The sequence below is a fragment of the Lethenteron reissneri genome, chromosome 19 (genome assembly GCF_015708825.2).
Source record: "Lethenteron reissneri isolate LAM-NWPU_2019-01 chromosome 19, ASM1570882v1, whole genome shotgun sequence".
NCBI lineage: Eukaryota > Metazoa > Chordata > Hyperoartia > Petromyzontiformes > Petromyzontidae > Lethenteron > Lethenteron reissneri.
Genome location: NC_083797.1, coordinates 4540348 through 4566274, shown reverse-complemented (window position 1 = coordinate 4566274; position 25927 = coordinate 4540348). Strand labels below are relative to the sequence as shown.

At 47.9% G+C, this 25927-nt stretch overlaps 1 protein-coding gene across 1 annotated transcript in view; it reads left to right on the top strand.

The window, feature by feature from the left end:
• Positions 1 to 25927, top strand: part of LOC133344036 (serine/threonine-protein kinase 3-like) — a 49951-nt gene that overhangs the window by 9954 nt on the left and 14070 nt on the right. Inside the window, exon 4 of the mRNA XM_061553987.1 lies at positions 6230 to 6390. Within this exon, the coding sequence (XP_061409971.1) occupies positions 6230 to 6390 (161 nt within the window). The remainder of the gene's footprint in view (positions 1 to 6229; positions 6391 to 25927) is intronic.

The following is a 25927-nucleotide window of genomic DNA, read 5'->3' as shown; positions in this document are numbered from 1 at the left end:
ACCCGGCCATAATTAAACTGGCTTCTCAAGGGCAGTGAACCTATTGGTCTCAGTTTGGACACTAGCGGCTGGACCTATTACATTTGATTCCTCCCTTAACTTGGCATATTCCAGTTATGGAAAATTTAAAAAAAATGGAATGTATCCCTACGCGTGAAACGCTGTTGCACGGCACGTGAGTTTGTCCCTCGTATGGCAAACATAAAAAAAGCGATTGTAGCCCCCTGAAAAGTGCAGCTTCCCTTGTCAATCCGCTGTTTCCTCTGGTGGCGCTGCATTGCCGCTGTACAGGACACACGCTGAGAAAATTATAATAATAATAAACATTGCTCAAAGAGATTTTAATAAATAACCGTGAGCAAAACATTTTGGTGGTAGTGTAGCGGTTCTCTCATTGCACGATAAACCCCTTCACTTGCGATTAATTCTTGGCAAAGGCTAACATCACTGGCGAGAGAAGTATGAATCGTTCCCAGGCATCTTCTTCACCAACTCGCTATAACAACCCCTATGACGAAATATAACTAAACTATTTTCACTTTACCAGGTAAGCTTCATAGCTCTTTCTCTGAAGCGACCTGGCCACAAATGATAGCTCAACGAAGTGGCTTATCATGTGGAAACGTATAGCAATAGCCAAACACTCTAAACGCGTATAGATTCTAAATGTGGAGGGGAAAACCGGAGGACCCAGAGAAAAATCCACGCGACCACCGGCAGAACATGCAAACTCCAAATATACAGCAGGCATCAGGGTCAGGATCGCACCCACGACCTCCTGTATACCCGTCGAGGTAGTTAACATTTCACCACTGTGACGTCCCTAATGGCATGGGTCGGGCTCTATCCGACAGTACAATGACGAAGGGCCATAAATGATCTTTATTATTATTCTAAAAACATGTACAGTAGATCATACTCTGAAAGCAAAAAAAGAATCTCGGCACAATCAGAGAAATGGAATGGATTTCCGTGCATGCCTTCCATTTCATATCGCGGCTCACGACTTCAATAGCTCACCGTCACTCTTGCGCAATTGATTCAAAGCACGTCACTGCCAAGGTGACTTATCCTGACTTGAGCTATTGTTCTTACATACTGGGGGGTGGTGGGGCGGTGGGGGGGGAGGGTAAATCTCCGTTGTGCTGTATTTGAATATCCTCCACACCCACTCCCGCGTCATCACCCACCTCTGCCTGCCTCGCTCTGGCACGGCAAGAGAACGATCGCGGCTCTGTGACCGCGCGCCTCATCGGTCACCGCGACGCTACGCACGCTTCTGGATGACCTGAGTCACGCGGACCTCACGATGGGCCGGAATTTATTTAAACAAAAAAAAGAAACCAGCGGCAAGTTCATCGTTAGCCGTGCCCCATACACTGCTGGACATCTGTGAAGAAAGCTTCATAGCTCGTATTCTTGGTTCTTTCGGTAAAGTCACGTAGAAGGGAAATAATAAAATAATAAAAATATTTAACAAAGATTCTCACGACGTTTCGACTGCAACACAACGACGAGCTTCATAGCTCGTCGGATTCCTCCAGCACAAATACGTATTCTGATTCTAAGTTCACCGCCGAACAGAGGTCTTCCCACGTCGTTGCCAACCCCACGGCGTCTTTGCGACGCCTCGAATTCAGCGCGCCGATCCCGTAACTCCGTCTGTCTGCGTGGTGATCGCGAATCTTGGGGCCCGTTCATTTTCTCACCCCTTTTTGCAGCTGTTCCATCTTCGGTCTCCTCCGTAGGCCCACCGTCCGTTACAGAAACCTATCCAGTCCTGGCCCAATTACTTTTCGCAGCTGTCAATATGATGTATCGAATGTTCGTATTGTTCTTTGATCCATGTATTCCTTTCTCTGTGTCTCTCGGTGTATTTGCAGCATGCATCTAGCCATGCATCTCCGTCCACTTTTCAGCTTTCGTTCCATTTAGTTTTGTTGAGGTCGATTTTCAACGACAAGTCACCTTGATGGATTTACAGTCGGCATGTAACAACGCATCAATTCGTTCATTGCATTCAGATTATATGCTCGCTGTTCGTTCATCGAATCGTGTGCGTAAGAACCGATTGTTTTCGATTGATATCTGTTGCACTTAATGGGTTCGATTGACCCCTGCAGCCAGTAGAGGCCGCTACACTCACCACAATTGAGTCTCGAATCAAATCCACAATAAATGTGTTATTGGGTTAAATATAAATGCGTCGTTAAACCGGCCACCAGCCGACACAGCCAATTAATAAGGGTTCGTCACGTAAACACAAGGTGCCAACGAGTTACGAGTTTAGCACGCCCGGTGCGTTGGAGAGTAAAACCCGCAGCATCAACCCGAATCGTGGATAATCATCGGAAGTGGTGAATCGCGATGGGCTAGATTTTGTTTTGCAGTTTTCAATCTGCATACTCGACACACACGGCCGCACATATGAAATATTGCAATGTTTATTAAAAGCAAAGGGTACGCTTCACGTTAAATTAATGGTTACATTATCGAAACAAACGTCACATGGGTCGTGATATAAACTGAGCTTTTCTATTTTACAAATCTAAAAACATCATCATCATCATCTTATATCTAAAAACAATTTATTCTTTTACCAGGTAAGGCCCACTGAGCTAAAAGCTCTTTTTCAGAAGCGACCTGGCCACAAATGATAGCTCAACGAAGTGGCTTATCGCGTGGAAATTTATAGCAACCAAATACTCTAATCGCGTGTTTCCAAATGCGGAGGGAAAACCCGGAGGACCCGGAGAAAAAAATCCACGCGACCACGGGGAGACAGACACGCAAACTCCAAATATACAGCAGGAGTCAGGGGTCAGGGGATCGAACCCACGATCGCCTGTATTCCAGGTGAGCCAGTTAACCTCTCGCCACGCAACGCGATAACTAACCTTGACCTTATGCCTCTCGTTTTCAGAAAGTTTCCTTTCCACAAAGGTCGCAATCCAAGGTCGGAAGGCGTTCGCGGACACCGTGCCCTCGGCACAGTTTTCCACCCCGACGTGAAATTATTACGGCCAAGTGAAATCATCCATTGCGGTCATTTTTAATTCGCTCGCGAATTCTTGGCACGTGACATCCAATCAGCGCCAGGGTATTAATAAAACATGTATTTTATATGAATATAATAACGAGACTGTTACGAACGATGTAGGATAGTAAATAAGCAATGACCTATATATATATTACATCCGGCTCGATTACCGGAGGAGACTTTCTCCCAGAAAGATTGGAAGTCACTTATAAAATAATAATGTCTCTAAAAATGTAAGGATCACAAGGTGCTTTTAGCTCAGCCACGTGCATTCCCTTTGCGTAATTTGACTTGCGTTTAATTCCACATTACAATTGTGGCGCTGAGCTTGTACAGCTTCGCCAAATAAAACTAACGCGTTCGGAGGAAATCCGTCATTCCGTTTGTTGCGTCAGATGGAAGTGAACAATCGCTAAAGGTCAACCATTCATTGAATCACCTACCCTTCAATATGTATATCCATATCTGCAGACACGATGTTCCAGACTGAGTTTACAAAACAGCGTTGTTGACATTCGGAATTTTTGGCTGACTTTGTTGATTTTTTTGTGTTTGTTCGGCGTGGTGTTAAACGATGGCGTTCCGACGTTTAGCACTGATTAATTTATCGGCGACTACTTCCTCCGTGACCATGCAGCAGTGCATTGTGGGAGAGAAAGAGAGAGTTAAGTTGTCGCCAAACTTTTTTCGCCAAATGTCAATTTTCACTTCCACTATTGCTTGGTTTAGGTCTGCCTCCCGCATTGAATGCTGTCCTGTTGTTAATTGAGCAAACGTATGTAATGGCATTTGACGTAACGTGCGAACTTGGTGACAACCCGTGCCACAGATGGGGGCGAATCGATCTTTGTCATATCTAAAACCAATAATGAAAGGAGCATTGCATGAGTGTTACCTGAACCCTCATTAGACTTTGCCGGTGAACAATTTACCGTTAAATTTCCTTCGGAAAATGTGAAACTAAAAAAAGTTGTCTCGGGCAGACAAAAGTTCTAGTTCGTATTGGAAGGGCGATGTCCCAAGTCGCTCGCCACCGGCACTTAGCCGTGCCACGGAGCGATGGGACTGGGTTCACCGTGCAGTGAGAGATGCGCTCCCACGTTGAGCGCTGATTCAGCTGTCGGTAACTTCCTTCCATAGCGCCGCTCTAAGCAGTGCATTGTGGGAGAGAGAGAGAGTGATGTTTTCGCTAAAACTTCTCTCACCAAACGTCAATTTTCATTTAAAGACGAAAAAACAACGGACAACTTTCAGCTTCCAAGGGCTGTAAACAAATCTTGGCGTTTGTTTACGCTGTCACGCTCCACGACACGACCCAGTGAATTATTGGCGACGACTGCACCTTTATTGCCTCGCAGGATCGTGAGAGATGGCAGCGGCCCCTGTGGAGGCATTCACCGAGCAGTGGATTGAGCACGGCCCATGATGATGATGATGATGGCTGTTCTATATGTCATACATCATGTTCTGGTGCGGGGCTAAGCATCGAGGCTGCCTTCATGCTGCCACGTCTAACACGTAGGAGGGTTTTGCGAACAATATCATCCGTAACATAGGGGTTTTTTTTGGGTTGGCTCGCGTAAAAATGTTGTCGTTAAAACCCGCCACCACTCGACACAGCCAACTAGTAAGGGTTGTCACGTAAACAGAACGTGCCAATTCGTTACTAGTACAGCACTAACCGGTGTGTTAGGGAGCCAAGACCCACAACATTTACAAACTGTCGCCTGATGAAGCTGGTTGTAATTACTGGTGAAACGTCGTGCTCAGATTGTAAATGTTGTGGCTTGGCTCTCCAACACACCGGTTAGTGCTGTACTAGTGACGAATTGGCACGTTCTGTTTACGTGACAACCCTTACTAGTTGGCTGTGTCGGGTGGTGGAGGGGTTTAACGACACATTTATATATTGACGCGATCTAACCCACAACAACCTCTATTGTGGATATCCGAGTCACTCAGCTCAGAATGGTCACGTGCTTTTAAAATATTGAATTGGCGATGGTGGTGGTGATTCTGGCTGTGATGTTGATGATGATGATGGTGGTGATTCTGACTATGATGTTGATGATGGTGGTGGTGGTGGTGGTGACGATGATCGGATTCGTGATTCAAATCATGCTGGTGGTAGTGATGATGATGCTGGTGATGCCGAGGATGGTGATGGTAGCGGTGATAACAGTGGTCGTGATTTTCGTCATGGTGGTGATGCCAATCATGATGACGATGTTGATGATAATGGTCCTGGTGGAAATGGTGGCGGTAATGATGATGATGACATTAGTGGTGGAGGTGGTGATTATGATAATAGTGATTATGATGATGGTGTTGATTTTAAGCTTTCGTGACTCCAAGAATCCATACTGCTAAAGTTTATTCTTGCTGTGGTTGTCCCACCTGATGACGATTGCTTGTGTTGCGATCGAAACGTCGTGATCTATTATTTTTCTACCTACGTGACTTTACCGAAAGAACCAAAGAGTATGATGATGGTGGTTCACGTGATTTTGTTCGTGATCATGCTAATGATGCTTAATATCATTATAAAAATAACAGTGGCAGTTATGATGATTATGATGATGATAAACTAGTCTGAGGCTGCAGACTACATTATCGGAAAATGCAATGGCTCAGTGTTAATTTTATTTAGAGAGGCATAGTGCTGTTGTTTTTAAAGACGTTGTACTCCCCGCAGAGAACCATAGCGACACGACTGCACTCTACGATAGGTAACGCCAAATTGTGCCACACGCCCTACTGCATCGCCTTGTGGGAGCCTTGGTAACAATAAAGTTATTTATTTTAGTTTTTTTCCGGTTACATTTTGAACAGAATCGGAAGAAAAACCGATGACGTACACGTATATATAGGTCGTCGGAACAGAATCAGAAGAAAAGCCGGTGATGTACACATAGGAACACGATCTCAGAAGCTAAGCAGGTGCGAGCCTGGACAATGTCTGAATGTGTATAACATACGTCATCGGAACGGAATAGGAAGAAACTCCAATGACGTACACGTACATCCGCGTACGTCATCGGAACGGGAAGAGGGTTAACGGAGTGCCAGCAACAACGATAACGACGACGCCACTGACGAAACCGAGCCGGCGAGAGCTGAGAGAGAGACAGAGAGAGAGAAGCACGCCGAGTGATTCGTCCCCCTGCTCATCTCCCCCTTACGCCCCAGGCCGCGAGGCCGGGCCAGAGCAAACCCTGCGACCGTGCTGCCTGCAGTACGCGGAGCGCGCCGAACCGGACGGGGACCCCGGCGGAGGCCTCAACGGCCGCGAGGGCCACTACGGCGCCGCCGACGCGTGGAGGCCCCCCCTGGACGCCTGCTTTGACTTCGTGAGTGGAGACGCTCGCCATCTCCGTTTTGTATATATACACATATACACACACACGTGTTTGTATCCAGTTTCTTCATTCCTGCATCGCACGCTTTCAGGTGCCATTCTGCGGCCGTCTGGAACGCTCGCTCTTGTACGGCACGTGGGATCTCTTTCGGCACCGCACGTGGCCAACCGCACGAGTCGGAGATGCGGGGGAAGGACAACTGAATAAACACAAAAAGCGATTCTAAAGCAATGAGCTTTCAATCTGTATTTAGAAGTGCACAGCTCCAGCGGTTGCCTGATATCGGAAGGAAGAGCGTTCCAGACGTCCGCAGAAGCGCATCCGAAAGCGCGCGATGCGGCGGCCATCTTTGTTCGATTGTTAGCCAAAAGCCGCTGCTGCTGCTGCTGCTTGCTTGCTGCTGCTGCTGCTGCTGCTTGCTGCTGCTTGCTTGCTGCTGCTGCTGCTGCTGCTTGCTTGCTGCTGCTGCTGCTGCTGCTGCTTGCTGCTGCTGCTTGCTGCTGCTGCGAGGATGACCAGAGTTCGCTTGGTGTGATGGTTTGTGCTCCTTGACGAGATAAGCGAGGTGTCGTGGCATGCGACACGCCGAGAAGCACCGGCATTGAGACAGAACGCGCACACACACACCGAAACATGCGTGCGCCTGTGACCAAGCCACCCGGAACGCGCCACTATGTGGGAAGCTAAGCAGGCGGGGGGCTGGACAATGCTTGAATGTGCGACGACCGTGCTCGCGACACAGGTGTTATAGGCTGCTGTGGGCAAAAAAAAAATTCTGTTTGCACTCAGTCACATATTCACTTTCAGATGTTTTCTTGTTCATGTTTTTGTTTTTTGTTTGTTGCGGTTGCACCCGATTCAAGAGCCGAATGGCTCACAGGGCTCTACCTAATATATGAACTTGAACTTGGGCGGCAGCAGCATGGTTGCAACAAAAGTCCAGGCAGTCGCTTTACTATCGTGCTGCTCGTCAGGTGACATCAGTCCCTCCGGTTGTAGATCACAGCAGTGCCACTTAAGAACTGTGAAGGAAGCCAATCAATATCGGTCGTCTCCCAACAGAGGCTGGCCACTGCCATGGGAATGCAGAATTTCCACCACTCAGGTCTACCAACCGCATTGAATCCCATCCTGTTGTCAATTGAGCAGACCGATGTCGTGGCATTTGACGTAATGCGCAGGCCAGTACCAAGACGGAGGCGAATTGATCTTTAGTATATCTAAAACTAATAATGAAACTGCACTGCACGAGTGTGACCCGAAAACTCATTAGACTTTTGGCGGTGAACTATTTTTTTTTTCCGTTTAATTTTCTTCGGAAAATGTTGAAGGAAGAAAAATAAAAACCACGCGCACGTTTCCCACGTGGACAAAGTTCAAGTTGGCATTTGAAGACAAATTATTTTGTCAAGACGCTCTTCGCCCCTCCATCTCAGCATAAATAGTCGCTCCAAGCCTGGAGCGTGCAATTCAGACTCTGTCTACTTGACGGACCTGTTCACCTGAGGACGGCTGCTTGCGTTGTGGCCGAAACGTCGTGAGAATTATTTTATTATGTTTTATTTTTATTATTTTATTACTTCCCTTCTACGTGACTTTACTGAAAGAACCAAGAAGACCAACTGCACTAGGCAGGCTAATAAATGTATCATAGCCATTGACCGTGTTAAAATTAAGCGAGCTCTGTTGCTGGCAGGGATGGTGAACAGTGGCGAAACTAATTAGCTTGGTGTGCAGGGTGTCAGGTGGATTGTTACCTCGCAGCTCCATGAGAGATGGTGACGGCTTGGGGAAGCCTTTATCCAGCAGTGGGTCGATCATGGCCGATGATGATGATGATGAAAAAGAAGATGGGTTTTCCCGCACATTTCTGTTTAGCAAGGAAAACTGTTCTTTATCCTTCCATTTGTCCCTGTTTAATTATTGTTATTATTGTTTTGGTATTTTTTTGTTATTAGCATACGGTTTTGGAAAGTTTACGACTTGAGTAAAAAAAAAATCTCATTCTATTAATGGAAAGTCACCCGTGTACAGCCAGGCTGTATATTCTCTCTCTCTCTCTCTCGATAATGGATCAAACAAAAGCCCTGCGCGGAGCGGCCCACGAAGACCGTTCGCCGTTCTCCAACCCCGTAGATAGATATGGACCGCGCGGAATGTTTAAACAAAAATGTATATTTTTTTAAAAATCCGACGTAGTTTCTTCAACGTAGAGAGCCTACCCTATGATGCATCGGTTAAAACCGCATTTGCATTGTACAGAAGCTCTGCTTTCCATAACAATAAGAAAAAAGAAAAGAGTCACGTGCATGGATACAATCATGGCTAATGGAAATGTCCTGCACGTGAACCTTTCTTGCGGACAAAAGACATTTCGATTTTAGCATTGCGTGCAATTCTAGAAGCGGTCGTCGGCTACGTCCCCAATTGTGATTCTATTTATTTTGGCTCGCCTATTGACCCTTCAGAATCATAACTTAGTTGTAGTCTTGGCTTTTTCGGTGTGAGCATAAATAATGATGGCGTAACATTTTTTTTTTTTTACAAAACGCAAAACAACGTTGGCTTTTTGTTAGGGCCTAAAGGCAGCAGAACATTACCGTTACCTCCCTACTTTGTGCAGTTTCCCTTCGATAAAATTGCATGTTACCAAGTCTTTTAAAATAACAAAAACAACCGCCATTCGCCACTAAGTGGCGGTGACGTCACCACGACGCTTGTGCCAGGCCATGTGCACCTTGAGGCCACGTGAAGTGTCGAACGCCCGCTGGCAGGAGGTCACGGGGCAGACCCAGGTGCCACGAGTCGACTGACTGAGATGACCAAGATAAAATAAACGTCACCATTCAGACACTCGCAATCAATATTGCACGATTTCATATGTTTGTCCTCGTGACAAATAATTCGAATTTATTTTAATTTATCGCGCTCCTTTCATCGAAAGATCACAAAGCACTATCCCCGTGTAAAAAATGCCACCGCTCTGTACACAAAGAGCTCAATCAGGGCAATCAAGAGCTACAAATATAAGCTGCCCATGCAAGACAACACACACACAAAGTGCTTGCCGCAAATGAAGCACAATAGCTTGCTGATCACGTCAAGGAGCATAAACCTTCACGCGAACTCCGGTGGTCATCCTCGCAGCAGCAGCAGCAGCAGCGGCGTGTTGGCTGCTGGCCATCGAACAAAGGCGGTCACCGCATCGAGCGCGTGTTCAGACGCGCGTCTGCGGCCGTCTGGAACGCTCTTTCTTCCGATATTAGGAAGCCACTGGAGCTATAGCGCTTTACTTGGCTCTCCAACACACCGGTGTGCTGTACTAGTAACGAATTGACCACGTTCTGTTGACGTGACAAACTTGACTAATTGGCTGTGTCGGGTGGTGGCGGGTTTAACGACACATTTATATATTTACGCGATCTAACCCCCCAAAAAAACCTCTATTATGGATGATATTGGTGGCGATAGCCTACTACGTGTTGTATTAAGGGTTGGTGTGCATATATTTGCCCGTGACCAAACCAAACAGAATGCGCCCCGCATCACCGGTTCTCGGAAGCTGAGCGGCATTGGCCCTGGACAGCGTTCGGATGTGCGACCGCCAATGCACAAAACAGCTTCTCTCATAGAACCCTGGGGCTTCTGTGGTGCGCAGGAGAGGACAATGCAACGCACTTTCTCGTACCGCGCTTGTACGCCCCCTGCATTCACCAACCTGCGATGTCCATGCAAAAAAGATTTAACTACACTTATTTGACCAATCTTATTTGACAGACAACTATTACAGGTTTACCATGTTTCTCCTTTTCACACTATTGTTAGGTAGGCCAGGTTGAGTCACAAACCGTACCTCCCCATAACAAAGGCTCACCCTCTTAAGCCTCACCTTACCATATGAATAAAAAGTGTGCTGCACTTGCCCCTTCCCCCCTCTCCAACCATTATATAAACGGAGTGGTAGCTCCTGTAATCTCTCATTTACTTGATACAGCTGTCGTGGCTGTGACGGTTCCACCTGAAGACGGAAGCTTGTGTTGCCTCCGAAACGTCGTGATTTTTATTTTATTTTACTTTTATTAATTTTAATGTTTTACCTACGTGACTTTACCGAAAAAACCTAAGAATATGAATCCTTGCAGTCACGAAAGCTTCAAATCAAGAATTGATGTCCAGCGTGGTCAAAGTACTGGACAATCAATCGATACGTAAATAAAATTCCTACGATCCGTAGAGTCTTAGGGAGGCCCTCCTCTAGCAGTGGATTGAGAACACAAGCCGTGGACACATTTAGAGAACAGTCCGTGCACCTCAAATGCCGGCCGGTGTGCTGACGGATATATGCCTAAATATTTAAACACCTGACATAAATCGTGCCCCGGGCCTCAATAAAAGGGTTCAATGAAGGGCATCGCGGAGGCGAGATGTTAACCACCTCGCCTGGTGTACAGGAAGTCGTGGGTTCAAACCCGAACCTGGCGCCTGTACATTTGGAGTTAAACATTCTGATTCTGATATTTGGAGTTTGCATGTTCTCCCCGTGGTCGCGTGGATTTTTCTCCGGGTCCTCCGGTTTTTCCCCTCCACTTTTAGACACATGCGCTTGTAGTATTTGCTGTACATTTCCACATGATAAGCCACTTCGTTGAGCTATCATTTGTGGCCAGGTCGCTTCAGGAAAAATAGCTATAGAGCTCAGAGGTGCCTTAAAATAAAATATTAAACCATGTTTAATAGCTTCGGTTCATCAGGGAACAACCCAAGGCCACATTTCAATGTGAATGTCCCCCAATCAGGTGTCTGAGCACTTACAATCGGTGAAATATTCAGCACTCCCCTTTGTGAGTCAGATGTTTAATTAAACAAGTGGCGCCTATAGTTCTTAACGAGCAACGCATCTCGTGGGGAAAATCCCGATAGAAGGTAGCAAAGAGCCAGCCCAAGCTCCGAGTCCTTAGATCCGTCATGATGAAGGTTGCATGGGTTAAGATCGCGTGAATATAAATGTGTCGTTAACCCACCACCACCCGCCACAGCCAATCGGTAAACGTTTGTCACGTACACAAAACGCGCCAATCAATCACTTGCGTCGGCACGCACGACGGTTATGTTGGAGACTAAACTCACAACATTTACCATCTTCTTGGTTCTTTCGGTAAAGTCACGTAGAAGGGAAATAATAAAATAATAAAAATAAAACATAATATAATAATTATCTCACGACGTTTCGGCCACAACGTAAGCAGCCGTCCTCGGGTGAAGAACAGGTCTGTCGGGAAGACAGCGTCTTTTATCATGTTTTATTTTTATTATTTTATTATTTCCCTTCTACGTGACTTTACCGAAAGAACCAAGAAGATGAATCCATTTGAGTAATGTGACGTTTCGCCGGTGATTACAACCAACTTCGTCGTGGCGATTTGCCGGAATTGCCAGAATTGCCACAATCAGAGGGGGTTGGCGTCGCCAGAGCCTTGCCCGACCGCCTTTGTCTCCCCAGTGCCGATGTTTTCACACTCCGCACCGAGTAACTCGTATAATACCGAGTCGTCTATCCAGGGAGGGCTCAGGAGTAGTTCAGACGTTGGTCACTGAGAGCGGCGATGGAATTGAGGTCGCCGAGGTTTCGTAGCGCGGTGCGCTAACCACCGCTGCTGCTCACCACTGCCAGACACCAAAGACAAAGATCACCCCGTGTAGCCTTGACAGACTGTTGGAGCAAGTGCTGTTCGTGAGAACCTATGAAAGGCCGGCACGGCACACGAGGGGCTGGGTGGCCAACACCACGCACGAACGCATTTGTCTCCTCGGTGGCGATATTTTTACACGCCGTACCAGGTACTAATTTGAGGCTGAGTCGACCTAGGCGGGGGGAGGCCCAGGACCGGTTCAGATTATCGTTACCGGTGGTGTTGGTGGCCGTGAGCGGGAATCGAACTCGAGTCGCCGCCGGGTTTGTAGCGCAGCGCGTTAACCGCTGCACCACCGCTCCCCGACACACAACAAAGAACAAAGATCCTCTTAATAGACTGTAGGGGCAAGTGCTGTTAGCGAGCACCTATGAAGGCCGGAACGGCACACGAGGGGCTGGATGGCCAACACCACGCCCGGCCGCCTTTGTTTCCCTAGTGGCAATGTTTACACACCGCACAAGGTACTCATTTGAGGCTGAGTCGACCTAGGGGAGGCCCGGGACCGGTTTAGATAATCGTCACCGGTGTTGGCCGTGAGCGGGAATCGAACCCGTGTCGTCGGGTTCATAGCGCAGCGCGCTAACCGCTACACCACCGCTCCCCACTCTCCGACAAAGACAAAGATCCCCCATCCCATATAGCCTTAACAGACTGTAGGGGCAAGTGCTGACACACGCACACGCACGTGCGCGCTGGCGAATCCGCAGTCAGCTTGCATCGTTGTGCTCCTGCAGTACGTCTCTATCAATTAGTCAACTGCCCCCGGGTGCTGCCACAGCTGACCCGTTAACTGATCGTGGCCTCTGCGCATCAGGCTCTGTGTGTCTCAGTGCTACGGGGCAACCGATTTAAAATCGTTTGACCACTTGGAGGTGGTTGACCGGCTCAACGGTCGGAGCACCCAGTCGCTGACCCACCGAGATTCTGGATTCGAATCGCGGTGATCCGTCCGTGATTTAAGCCTGATTTCTCTCGCGTAGCGCGTTTGACGGCGTCAGCCTATAGACACCAGTGGCCGCGTGAAAATAAACCGAGCAAGTTGTATCTTTTTTGTTGTTGTTGTGGTTGTTGCTGAATTTGGCTGTGAGAAATTAAACATCGCTTTCGAGTGCCGTGCGACGGGCGTGCCTATCGCGAGGCGCGTTTGGATGAGCGCAGTGCATCCTCGGTGTGTGGGTAAGAGGCCAGCTCAGAGCGATCACAGAGGTAGGTCTGCGATACCCTCATTCTGCGGGACATTCTCGCACGGACGGAGGTCACGCATTGCTCCGAATTGATATTTCATCTCGACGAGGCGATGCCAAACAATGGCACAATGCGCATTACACATGTGAACAAAACGTGTTTACTTTAACTACTGTCACGCTAAATGTTGACCTGATTAACACATTCAATTGAATTTCGATTTAAAGCTTTCGTGACTGCAGGGATTCATCTTCTTGGTTCTTTCGGTAAAGTCACGTAGAAGGGAAATAATAAAATAATAAAAATAAAACATAATAAAATAAAATTCTCACGACGTTTCGGCCACAACGCAAGCAGCCGTCCTCAGGTGAACAACAGGGCGTGTTCACTGTTCTTCTGTTCTTCACCTGAGGACGGCTGCTTGCGTTGTGGCCGAAACGTCGTGAGAATTTTATTGTTTTATTTTTATAATTATTTTATTATTTCCATTCTACGTGACTTTACCGAAAGAACCAAGAAGAAGACATTTAATTGAATTACTGACGGGACTGGTATTCCTTTCGGGAACCCCCCCCCCACCCCTGGCCTCACAGAATTCCCATGGGAATGAAAATAAAGTAACAACAACAAAAATGGGAATGTGCTGGAATAGAAATGATGGCCACGAGAACGAACGGGAGGCGGATTTAATTATTTATCAGCTCACGAGATGGGATGGGAATTGAGCCCAAGGACACGGGCAAAGGGTGTCGTTACCATCATCAATCAACCATGATCCATCAACTGTTGGATAAAGGCATCCGCGAACCGTTGCGATGTCGCACTCCGCCCTGTACCTACTCAATGAGCTCGTTTCATTGTGGGAGGAGACCATTCCTGGCGGAGTGGGGGATGGGACAGGAATGGAATGTCTGTCAAGGTCACGGGCAGGGATGGGATTGTACAATTCCTAACGGGACGGGTCAGAATTTTTAATTGAATTCCCGTGTCTCTCTCTCGTGAGGAGCATTCTGGTACGACTGTTTGGCTCTCAAGTTAATGCAGAACGACGGACAAACGCCTCTCTATTCGCACAGTCGTATCAGTGGGGGGTAAGATGACAATGAATTAAAATAAAAAAATACATGTAAGTCATTCTTTAATGGTATAATTATTAGTCGAGAAATGAACCCCCACCTATTCTCACGGCGTCTGGCGGCCGTCATTCAGCAGCGGATTGACGCAGAGGGTCGCATAGGTTCACTACGCGCGCGTGTTACAGGACCACGTTGCGTCATTAACCAGTGCACGCAGTCCCTTTAAATCATCTCTCGCAGCCACGGTGGCTAGGAGATGTTAACTACCTCGCCCGGTATACAGGAGGTCGTGGGTTCGATCCCGACTCTGACGATGCCTGCTGTGTATTTGGGGTTTGCGTGTCTCTCCGTCTCCCTATGGTCACGTGGATTTTTCTCCGGGTCCTCCGATATTCCCCTATAAATTCCCACGCGATACGACACCTCGCTGAGCTATCGTTTGTGGCCAGTTCGCTTCTGGATAAAAAAAAGCCGTATAGCTCAGTGGGCCTTACCTGGTAAAATAAAAAATATAGTTGTTAGTTTTTTCACAGTTTAGTTTAGAGTTTAAATGTCACTTCACGGAGCCAGGACTTCCCCCGTTATAACGACGCGTTGCAACTTTTTTCTTCGTTTCGCCGAAGGGTAAAGTCGCGGGTGATTTTTCTTCCTCCTCTTCTTCTCTCCCCGAGCCTGCACGAAAAATCCCCCGATGCCAGACGCTGTCACCGGATGGAGGATTGATGCGCGCGGTCTAATGGGCCCAATCACGGGAAGGTGTCAAACACATCGACCCGCCGCGCAAGCCCCCACTTATCGGACGTCTCTCAAACGCGCGACGGCGCAGCGCACGTGCAGCAGCAACAGCAGCAGCAGCAGCCAGGCCGCCACACACCTCTGCTGGGTGAGGGGGGGGCGAGGTAGGGGTGGGGGGTTCAACTAGAGCAGTGTTGTAATAGGGTTTTACCCTTTCAACTGGTACAAAAACTGACACCTTTATACAAGGCATCGTGTTTGCAATAACCACAACACAAGCAGTCAAAATGCAAACAAAAAGAAACAACTCTGATGATGATGATGATGATATGCACTGTCCTTGAAGTTGATTGGTCCACACCCGAGACAAATTTTCTTAGAGCCTAGTCTCCATTGGTATTGGACCAGATGTACCAGATGTACCAGTTGAAAGGGTAAAAACCTATGGCTATATTTTGCCACTGGTAAAGGAGGTCTCATAGTGTAGAGCAGTGCTTAATTTTCGATTTAAAGCTTTCGTGACTGCAGGGATTAATCTTCTTGGTTCTTTCGGTAAAGTCACGTGACTTTACCGAAAGAACCAAGAAGATAGAGCAGTGTTCTTCACTCATTTTCGGAGGGCCACTCGCTGATGAGACATCATCAGTGTGAGGGTCGCCGGGGGGTTTGACCGCAGCACGACGATGATGATGATGTTGGGGGGAGGGGGGGAGTGTCACTCTTTGTTTCTTGTCGGAGGGCCGCACATCAGAGGCCTCACGAACGGCCCCCACGGGGCCCGCCAGTGGCACGCGGACCTTGCGCTGCAGAACGACACTGAACGATTCTAGATTTGAAGCTTTCGTGACTGCAATGATTCATATTCTTAGGTTTTTTCGGTAAAGTCACGTAGGTAAAAAATTAAAATTAATAAAAGTAAAATAAAAATAAAATAAAAATCACGACGTTTCGGAGGCAACACAAGCTTCCGTCTTCAGGTGGAACCGTCACAGCACGATTGCTGTATCAAGTAAAAAGAAAAAAACGAACGAGGCGGACACCTGCCACCGAAATGTGCGTCAGTGGCACCCACAGCCGTGATCTTCAAAGACAACAACTTGTGGGTTTTTTGGGGGGGGGGCGGGGAGTGGGGGTAACGGAGCGTGCGGTTATGCGTACGCGTGGTTTTCTGTAACGCGTTCTTCGCACGCGACGCGTTCGTACTCGAAAGTTACGACTCGCGGCGCCGGCCCCGGGAGTTTACATCGGCGATGCGTTCCTGCAATGTGCGATAACGGTGGCGAATGTCGAAACGACGCGAATCGAAGCGATTCACAGGGTGAGTGGGCGGAGGCGAAGGCTGAGAGACGACGGATAACGAGACAGGCCGGACGATGCTGTCAGCGACGTGAGTGTGGGGTTGTGGCGACGCAAATCAGCTGGTGGTGTGAATCGAGTGACGACTTGTTTGCGAAAACGACGTAAAATGGGGGGCGACGTTAATACGGGGTATTTGTACGTTTCGAAAATGTGCGTTAGTTTAGAATTTTGCAGAAAATCGCACTTGCTTCGCCCAAGTTCTGTGGAGTCCCGTGATACATGTGGCCGATTTTAGCAACGCAAATTTATGCAAAAAGTTTGGTTCATGTTGGGTCACCATCTTCGCGGGAGTTATCGTCCCTGCTCACGTTACAGACAGAGCCGAGGTATAACCATTTTTTTCAATCTTCACTGGCAAGCGTGATGAAACCTTATCGAATCGTACTCTCCCAATTCGCACAACGTTGCTCAAGTCAAGAGCACGTTATAACTCTCACGTGTTACACCGTGATTCGTGCTTTTTTCTTGCTGGCCACCTGACGTTTTGGGCCTATGGTCACCAAACGTGATGACATTTTTGTTGTTGTTATTTTATCTACCTAGGCAACTAAATATTATCCGTACACGGCCTCCTTGCACCGTCACGACTTATCACAGCGCCACTCTTGCGTGCGTGCGAGAGAGCGATGGTTCAGCTGTTCCGTGGCCTCCACCTCAGTGACTCTGCGCGCTCCAGGCCCCGCAGGAGGCCACGCTGCACGCGGCTCTGCCTCCTCCTCCTCCTCCGGCAAGCGCCACCGCTCGCACAGCGCTTGCGCTGGGAGTCTCGGCACGGCACGCCAAGTCCCCACCGCTCTGGCAACTCCCTGTTACTAATCCGGGCCCCCCCCCTCCCCCGCAAACAAGCTGCCTCCCACTATGAGACCTCTTTTACCAGTGGCAAAATATAGTAATAGGTTTTTACCCTTTCAACTGGTACAAAAACTGACACCTTTATACAAGGCGTCATGTTTGCAATAACCACAACACAAGCAGTCAAAATGCAAACTAAAAGAAACAACTCTGATGATGATGAAGATATGCACTGTCCTTGAAGTTGATTGGTCCACACCCGAGACAGCTTTTCTTAGAGCCTCGTCTCCATTGGTGTTGGACCAGATGACGCCTTTTGGCGCATATCTTTATCATCATCAGAGTTGTTTCTTATTGTTTGCATTTTGACTGCTTGTGTTGTGGTTATTGCAAACATGACGCCTTGTATAAAGGTGTCAGTTTTTTTGTACCAGTTGAAAGGGTAAAAACCTATTACTAAGCTGCCTCCCCTTTATTGCTCCTTCCCACCCCACCATCCCTCCGTTACGTTCATCCCTCCACCTCTCTCCCACCATCCATGCATCCCTCCTCTCTGCCTGCCTCCCTCCCTCCCCTCCATCTCTTCACCTCTCCTCTCCATCTAACCCCTCCTTTCCACCTGCCTTCCTATCCTCCATCCCTCCCTCCACCTCCCTTTCTCTCCCATCCCTCCCCACAATTAATCCCTCTCCTCCATTTCTCAATCTCTCTCCCCGCCTCCATCCCTTCCCTGCCCTCCATCCCATCTCCCCCCACCCCACCCTCCATACTTCACGTCCCTCCCCTCCATCCCACCCACCAACAAACGCCAGATCACCCGAAGAGTCACGATCAATAAAACCAGCCGCTTGCGAAGGGAGTCAATTCAGTTTGTCTGCGCTCCCATTATGATCGACCGTTGCACGTGATCGGGGCTCAAACTTTATAGAGCGAAGGAATACATTAACTTGCTAAAGGATTTCATCTTGTTATTGGAGTCATTTCAGTTTATTCCTGAGCGTTTTCGTACACCTGGTCACATGTTTATGAAATTTAAATTGTAAGGTGTCGAGTTTAATTATTTCACTGCGAGATATGTGCTTGTACATATATGTAAAGAACAACAACAACTACAACAACTTCATATCGTAAAGAAAAAAAAACGTAAGCGAGTATAATTAAACAAATAAAGTATATAAGTACATCATTAGACCTCCTTTGCCAGTACCATAATAGGGGTTTTCCCCTTATATTATCAGAGTATGTTTTTGTTTGTATTTTGGCCACAATTATTGTGGTTAATGCACACATGACTCCTTGTTAAAAGGTTTCAGTTTTGTTGCCAGAAAAAAGGGGGAAACCCCTATTATTATATCAGTACACATTGCATCAGTGTGTTGGAGAGTAAATCCACAACTTTTACAATTTGAGTACGACGTTCCGCTGGTGGTGACAATCAGCTTCATCGTTCTCCAATAATGCAAGTTCAGCACATTACACGCATCTGCCATCCGCAACGCTCCATGATCACGCGTGTGGCTGGCTCCACGTGGCACATTCTGCCACTAACCGCTGCTGCTGCGGCGGTTGACGGAAGGACAGCAGCTTTCGATTGTTCAACAGAGTGTACCCGTGTCGGCCAGGGGAGCTGGTGCCCTGCCAACCACGTACAACAATAACAACAGCAGCAATAATACTGGTAGGAACCTCCTGGTTACACCTGCCCACAGGGGATTATTGTGTCCGTCCGTCCGTCGTGCATCCAAAAATGGGAGGAGCTGGGTGGGGAGGGTGTGGAGGGTCTGGGTGGGGAGGGGAGGGTGGGGAGGGGCTGGGTGGGGAGGGTGGGGCTGGGTGGGGGGTGGGAGGGGTGGGGCTGGGTGGGGAGGGGAGGGGCTGGTCACCCCGTGGCGCCCTTATAAAACTCAACGTTTAACCTACTCACGCCGGCTTGTGCCCACCCTCACAGTCGGGCATATTTGCGGAATACACCACGTCGCCGTTGACCCTGGCCATTGACCGAGCAACCCAACGTTCCTACCAGCTCCCTCCGCAGGAGGAATGTGTTATAGAGGGATACCTCAAACGTATCGCAGTTGGGGGTGGGTGTTTTAAAAGCTGCGCTTGCGTGACCAAATGTAATTCTCTGAGCAAAAAAGTCTCGGAAGACTGAGAGATGGTGGGGGGGGGGGGGAGATGGAATAAAAATTCTCTCTGGCCATACTCGAGGGGTTCCATGCCGCCGTCGCAAGTTGCACAGAGGCGCGTGGGCGGAAGACGTCAAAAAAAATGTCACGGGGAAATATAAAATAGACGCATTGCGAGTGTCGGTTGTGAAGTTCACGCGCGCTTCAACAAGATACCCACGCTTTGCTCTCTTTGCGCGCGGCAGTGCGTGTTTTTTTACGGCTGTAACCATTTGAGCGAGACGCTGGTGTTTTAAGGATTACGTGTGCTTTGTTTTTTTATATTAAAAAAAAAAATCTGAAGACGTTAACCAAACGACGAAGCGTGGCATTCGACTCGGCTATCGGTGGCTCGGTAAGCGTGCCCCAATTCGTGGCGTGTAATAGCTGATTGAATATTTTAGACTCGACGCATGATTCCAGATCGTGACCCGGAATCGTGACAAGTCATCCAATCGCAAGAATAGCACATAAACACGTCCACTGCGTTTGTACCTTGAACTTCTTTCGCACCGTACGTAGCCAACCGTGCTAATCGGAGGTGCGGGGAAAAGGACAACACACTAAACACAAAAAGCAGTTTTAAAGGATCTGAGTTTTCCCATCTAGATTTTAAAGTGCATAGCTCCAGTGGCTTTCTAATATCGGAATGAAGAGCGTTCCAGACGGCCGATAAAGCGCATCTGACAGTGTGCAATGCAGGTGGCCAGCCAAAAGCCGCTGCGATGATGACTGGAATTCGCATGATGATGATTCATGCTCTTTACTGTCCACATCTGTTTGAGTGTGGCCACTGAAACAGCTGATGCTACCTTACAGTTTAACAGGCTCTGCTAGCACGTCACCACATATGGAGGCTTAATCATGAATAATGTAAAGCCCCTTGTCAATCCACTGCTGGATGAAGGCCTCCCGATGCCGTGTCGGTTATGGGTGTTGTTTGACGACACTTCACCAAGCTCTTCAGCTTGGGTGGGTGAATGGGGGACTCAATAACAATTCAGATATCATGTCACCCGTAACCGATGTCAACTATTGCCGCGAATCAAAGCCGGGTCGCCACGTTCATAGTGCAGTGCGCTGACCGCAGCACCACCGCTCCACACTTCTGGAATTACAATTCACTGCAAAAAAAGCACCGTGTGTTTCATTGAAAGTGTTTTGTGGGAAATCTAAATGACAGTAAAAATGTATGTGCCCTGACAAAAACACGAATTCTACCACGAACAAATGACGATCGCATGGCCGCTTACGAGTGACTTCAAGCCGCATATAGCGAATTTGCTCAGAAATAGGTTAGCCGCATAGACGCGAAATCGCACAAACCGAACCCGCATAAAGCGAGGTAACAAATCCACCTGGGTACCTGCTCACGAGCAGATGATTTCATCCCTCTACCATCATGGTGGGTGTCCTCTCCGGCGCGTTCTCCCCCTTGGCTGTCATTCCATGGCCATTGTCATCCAGCATCAGTCAGAATCTTTATTTATTCCGGAGGAATCTGATGAGTTATAAAGCCGTTTTTTTTTATCAAAGATGTCCAGTAGGGGCACGAGGTCAGAAAGCCACAACGACAAAACAATACAAAATCTCGATAGGAGTGCAAAGTATTGGAAAGGTAAGCAAATCACAATAATATATTTTAAAAAAACACAAATACAACTAGACTTTGTTTATGTTACCAGGCGAAGCCCACTGAGTCGTTAGCTTCTTTTTTTAGAAGCGACCTGAACACAAATGATAGCTCGACAAAGTGTCACATCGCGTGGCAATTTATCGCAGCGAAATAATCCAAATGATCGACACGCATCCATCCCGTCTATCCGACGAGTCTGCACCGAAACCCACTGAAGTTGAATTCCGATTTAAAGCTTTCGTGACTGCAGGGATTCATCTTTTTGGTTCTTTCGGTAAAGTCATGTAGAAGGGAAATAATAAAATAATACAAATAAAACATAATAAAATACAATTCTCACGACGTGGCCGAAACGTCGTGAGAATTGTATTTTATTATGTTTTCTTTTTATTATTTGGAACCACTGAAGTTGCTTAACGTCAATATGACCGATGCCTTTAACATGCACGTGCTCTCTTAATCTAGGTACCAAAAATAATCCATGCGTTCATCTTTCGCTCTCTCAATGTGGTTTTGATTTGAATAAGCGGCGTTATCCCCCCACCCCCCACCTCTCCCACCTCTTATTTTAATTCCAGTGAAAGACGTCTGCTCCGTGTGAGAGTATGCTTAGCGCCCGCGTTGCTGTACTTAGTGAATTAGCATCGGTCCCACGTTGACAGAGAGGGCGACAGGCCAAGAAGCAGTGACTGCTGACTCGGCTGATTCCCGACCCGGCCGTGACAATGGGAATGGCCCTTCAGCGTGACATACTGCAGCGACGAATCCATAAGTGCTGCTATGCATATACTTAAAGGTCACTTTAGGGGAATAATTTACGATGATTCGAAGTGCATTTAAATTGATGGCCGCCGGCTCCGTCATGTCGAGATGTACACACATTTATTTATTCGCTTGTCAGGGACGTGGATTTCACGAGGCCTGTGTCCATTGGTGCCTAAAAAGAAGCGTGCAGTTGTTTTTTTTTTTTTACGGATTTTATTTTATTTTAAATTGGAACATTAACAGAACGGGATCATAATTTAGATGAAGCTCGTGTCATCAAAACAGTCTCGCGTGTCTCAGTATTTTTTTTTCTTGGTTTTCTGCAGAGGTTGACTGTGTTTAAAGACAAGTTTTCGGTTTTTTTACTTTTCTAAACGTGCACGGCATTGTTAAAATGTTGGCGAGTTAACGCGCGCACGCGATAAACAACGGGCGATCACACAAGGCCGTGTTGGGAGTGGGCACCAGCCGGAGCAACACATTTAAAATGTACCACCCCGATCATCGGCGATCCAAGTGAGTCACCTGCTGTTGTTAGGTGAGGCTAAAGCCACAGGAAAGTCCACAAGGTCCGCTACCGACTACCAATCACAATACATAACGAATACGCGACTCGATAACAACGTACTGTCATACACAAACACAATCCCATAAACGTATCTTGAGCGTGGACATGGATTTTATCTGTGTTGACATTATTCACCTGAAACCCATTTATACTCCGTACGCGGCTTGAATTAATAATCGATTAGATCTCCGCTCTGGGTTTTCCTCTTTGATATTCCCCTTCCAGGATCGTTCATCAATTCCCACGCGCTTCCGGCTGGCATGTTTTCTTTTTCACCATAATTGGCAATGGTTGCGATGTATTGTTTTGTTCTCAAACCACGTGTTTATTTTATTTTCTGTCTCACTCATTACAATTGTGCGTCTTTCACGGCGGTTTTTGTTTGGTTTGCCAGGGGGGGATTTTCTTCAGAATTTGACACGATGCCCCCGCAAACGTCATTGATTGCGCTAAAATGAATGTAGTCATATTTAACACCCGTCTTTGTACGTTACAACTTAGAGTGGAACGTAAGAGTGGAATAACGCGGTCGCTCAGAATAAACGCCTCATTCGAGACCCAAACATCACACCTCCTGGCTTTAACACCCCCCTCGCAGACACCGATGTAACCATCAACAGCATCAGAACACCAGCAGTCACATACGCGCATCTCCGTCACGAATGGAAGATTAAATATAAGTCACAGCAGTGCAATTGTGTCCACGCGACTCAACCTATGGGCACATCCAGTCACCCATTGGAGTCTGCGCTCCTTCAGCGGACGAGGAAATAGTAAAACTACACGAACTGCCTCCTGAAAGCCCTCTCGTGACGAGCAGACCCTCCCCCCCCTACGACATTGGCATTCAGCTCCCGGAACACGTCGCTGCCGCGCGCAGGGATAGAATACGCGACGTGCACAAGGACGCCTCACGCGGCGAGTCGAGGGGGTTGTTTGATCAACATGCAACACGATGTCCCAGTACGGGCTGGTGCACACGGAGGCGTACACGTTGGAGCACGTGTGTGAACACTGTACAACAATCAATGTCGCGACAACGCGGGGCAGGATTTCGTGACCAATATCATCCATAAGGAGGTTGTTGTTGTTGTTGTTTTTTCGGTGGGGGGGGGGGGGGGTTAGATCGCGTAAAAATATGTTGTCGTTAAAACCCACCACCACCCGACACAGCCAACCAGTAAGGGTTGTCACGTAAACAGAACGTGCCTAGTGACGAATTGGCCACGTTCTGTTTACGTGACAACCTTTACGAGTTGGCTGTGTCGGGTGGTAGCGGGTTTTAACGACACATTTATATATTTACGCGATCTAACCCAAAAAAAACTCTATTATGAATAAATGTTGCTGCTGTGCCCTCTAGTTTCTATTTGTTTTTTTTGTTTTTCTCATTTGAGCAATTTTGTTCAGTCCACTTAGCCTAAAGTGACTTTAACGCATCATTCCCATTACTTGCAAATAACAGGTTTTCACGCATGATTGAATGAATGTTTTGAGATAATCATATTTATTGAATCTAAGAATGGACATCTATTTTTTCAACTCTATCCATACACCTTCATCACCATAATCCAGTGCTGCTACCATCCATCTCCTTCCCCGCACCTGCCCTGATCTCATCGCTCCATCTCCGCAACGACCATCCCCTCTCGGACACATTTGCTCCTTTGGCTCTATCATTCCATACATACATGCACATCTCTGTTACACGCACGCACACACACGTGCGCGCGTATTCGCCTCTCGCAATTCATCAGCCTGCTAAGAACAGTAAAAACTCCCCATAATCTGTTCAGCTGTAGGGCTTGCCAAGTGTCTCGAGCGATAGATCAGTCATATTGATAAGTGGCCTGGCCTCCCCGATGTTTGCACACGCCGCCGGCCCAACGCAGGAGCCCACCCAGCACCACGGACAGCGATCGATGGCAATTTGTTTGCAGTGAACGCCGGTAGGTCGACCCCGTCGACTCACCGACACGGCCCGGCTAACCCCGCCACCACGGAACCCCCCCGCCCCGCCCCCTCCCGACCACCACGGACCCCCCACCCCCTCGGCAAAAGAAATCCAGGGTGCACTTTTGAGAGTTTGCAACAACACCACAAGAAGTGTGCCTCCACCGGGCCCCTGAGACCACGTGGAGAAGACTCCAGGCACGAACAAGTCGGAGACTCTTTGACTTAAAAAAAACTATTTAAATATACTCTTTGGTTCTTTCGGTAAAGTCACGTAGATAGAAATTAAAAAAATAAAAATTAAGTGCATTTAAAAAATGATAAAAAATAAAATAATAACAATAATATAAACCCTTAATGTCGACTGTAGCCTGGTTCTTAATCGGAGTCAGTGTACTGGCAGTCTATAATGTAGACTGTAGCCTGGTTCTTAACCTCGGTGAGCGTACTGGCAGTCTATAATGTAGACTGTAGCAATGGGTATTAAACTGAGTGAGCGTACTGGCAGTCTAAAATGTAGATTGTATCAATGGCTATTGAACTGAGTGAGCGTATTGGCAATTTATTATTTATATTTTTATAATTTTTGTTTTTATTCACTTTCTTTTTATTATTATTTTTCTATCTACGTGACTTTCCCGAGAGAACCAAAGCATATGAATTCCTGCAGTCACGAAAGTTTTAAGTCAACATTTAAACGTACACTGCGGTGTCATCCGTTCTTTTCCATTAAAAAAAACCGATAGTCCCGTACAAGTGTTAACATTGTTTTGAAGCACCCTGTACTGCAAGAGGGCGGGGGTGGACTTAACGCGATGTCACCGCCACCAAACATGGGCAGCCCCCCCCCCCCCCCGCATCAAACGCGCCGTCTGTCTACAAATGCGCGGCGGTCGAATGGAACGCGTGGCTCGTGCTCGATAACTGCAAACCACGCCACAATGGGGCAGAGGTCGCAAACGGGTTTTGATTCCTTACCCGTACCCGGCCGCACCAGGGTCGCAAACGGGTACCCGTACCCGGTCGTACCCGTAGGGTACGGGTATCGGGCACCTGATTGCGACCTCTGGGATGAAGCCATGTTGCAGGCGAGGGTGGGTTGATTCTAGGAACTTGAATTGTGAGAAGAGACAAGACGTTGGGAAATGAGTGACAAACGGTGAATCACCAGTGACTCACGGCCTACCCGTACCCGTACCCGGCCGCACCAGGGTCGCAAACGGGTACCCGTACCCGGCCGGGTACGGGTAGCCGGGTATCGGGTAGGGTACAGGTATCGGATACCCGTTTGCGACCTCTGCAATGGGGCTACGATGTACGGCGGCTTGTCAAGTGCTCGCGTTGTCTGTGCTAGCCGCCCTTCAATCAACCCACGCTGGGCAAGTGTGGGCATTCAGTTCCCGTGGGAAGGCCCTCCCTCATCCAGCAGTGGGTTGGCAATGGGGCTGCGGCGTTTTGCGCGTGTGACGATGGAACGGGGCATTGGCTCGGCCTCAAGAGACGGAGGGTGATTTTTAGATGCCGCGAAGTCCCAAGAGGCCAATGTGTGTTGAGGACAGAGCGGTAAACAAGCGGAAGACTGTACATATTTATTGGGCGTG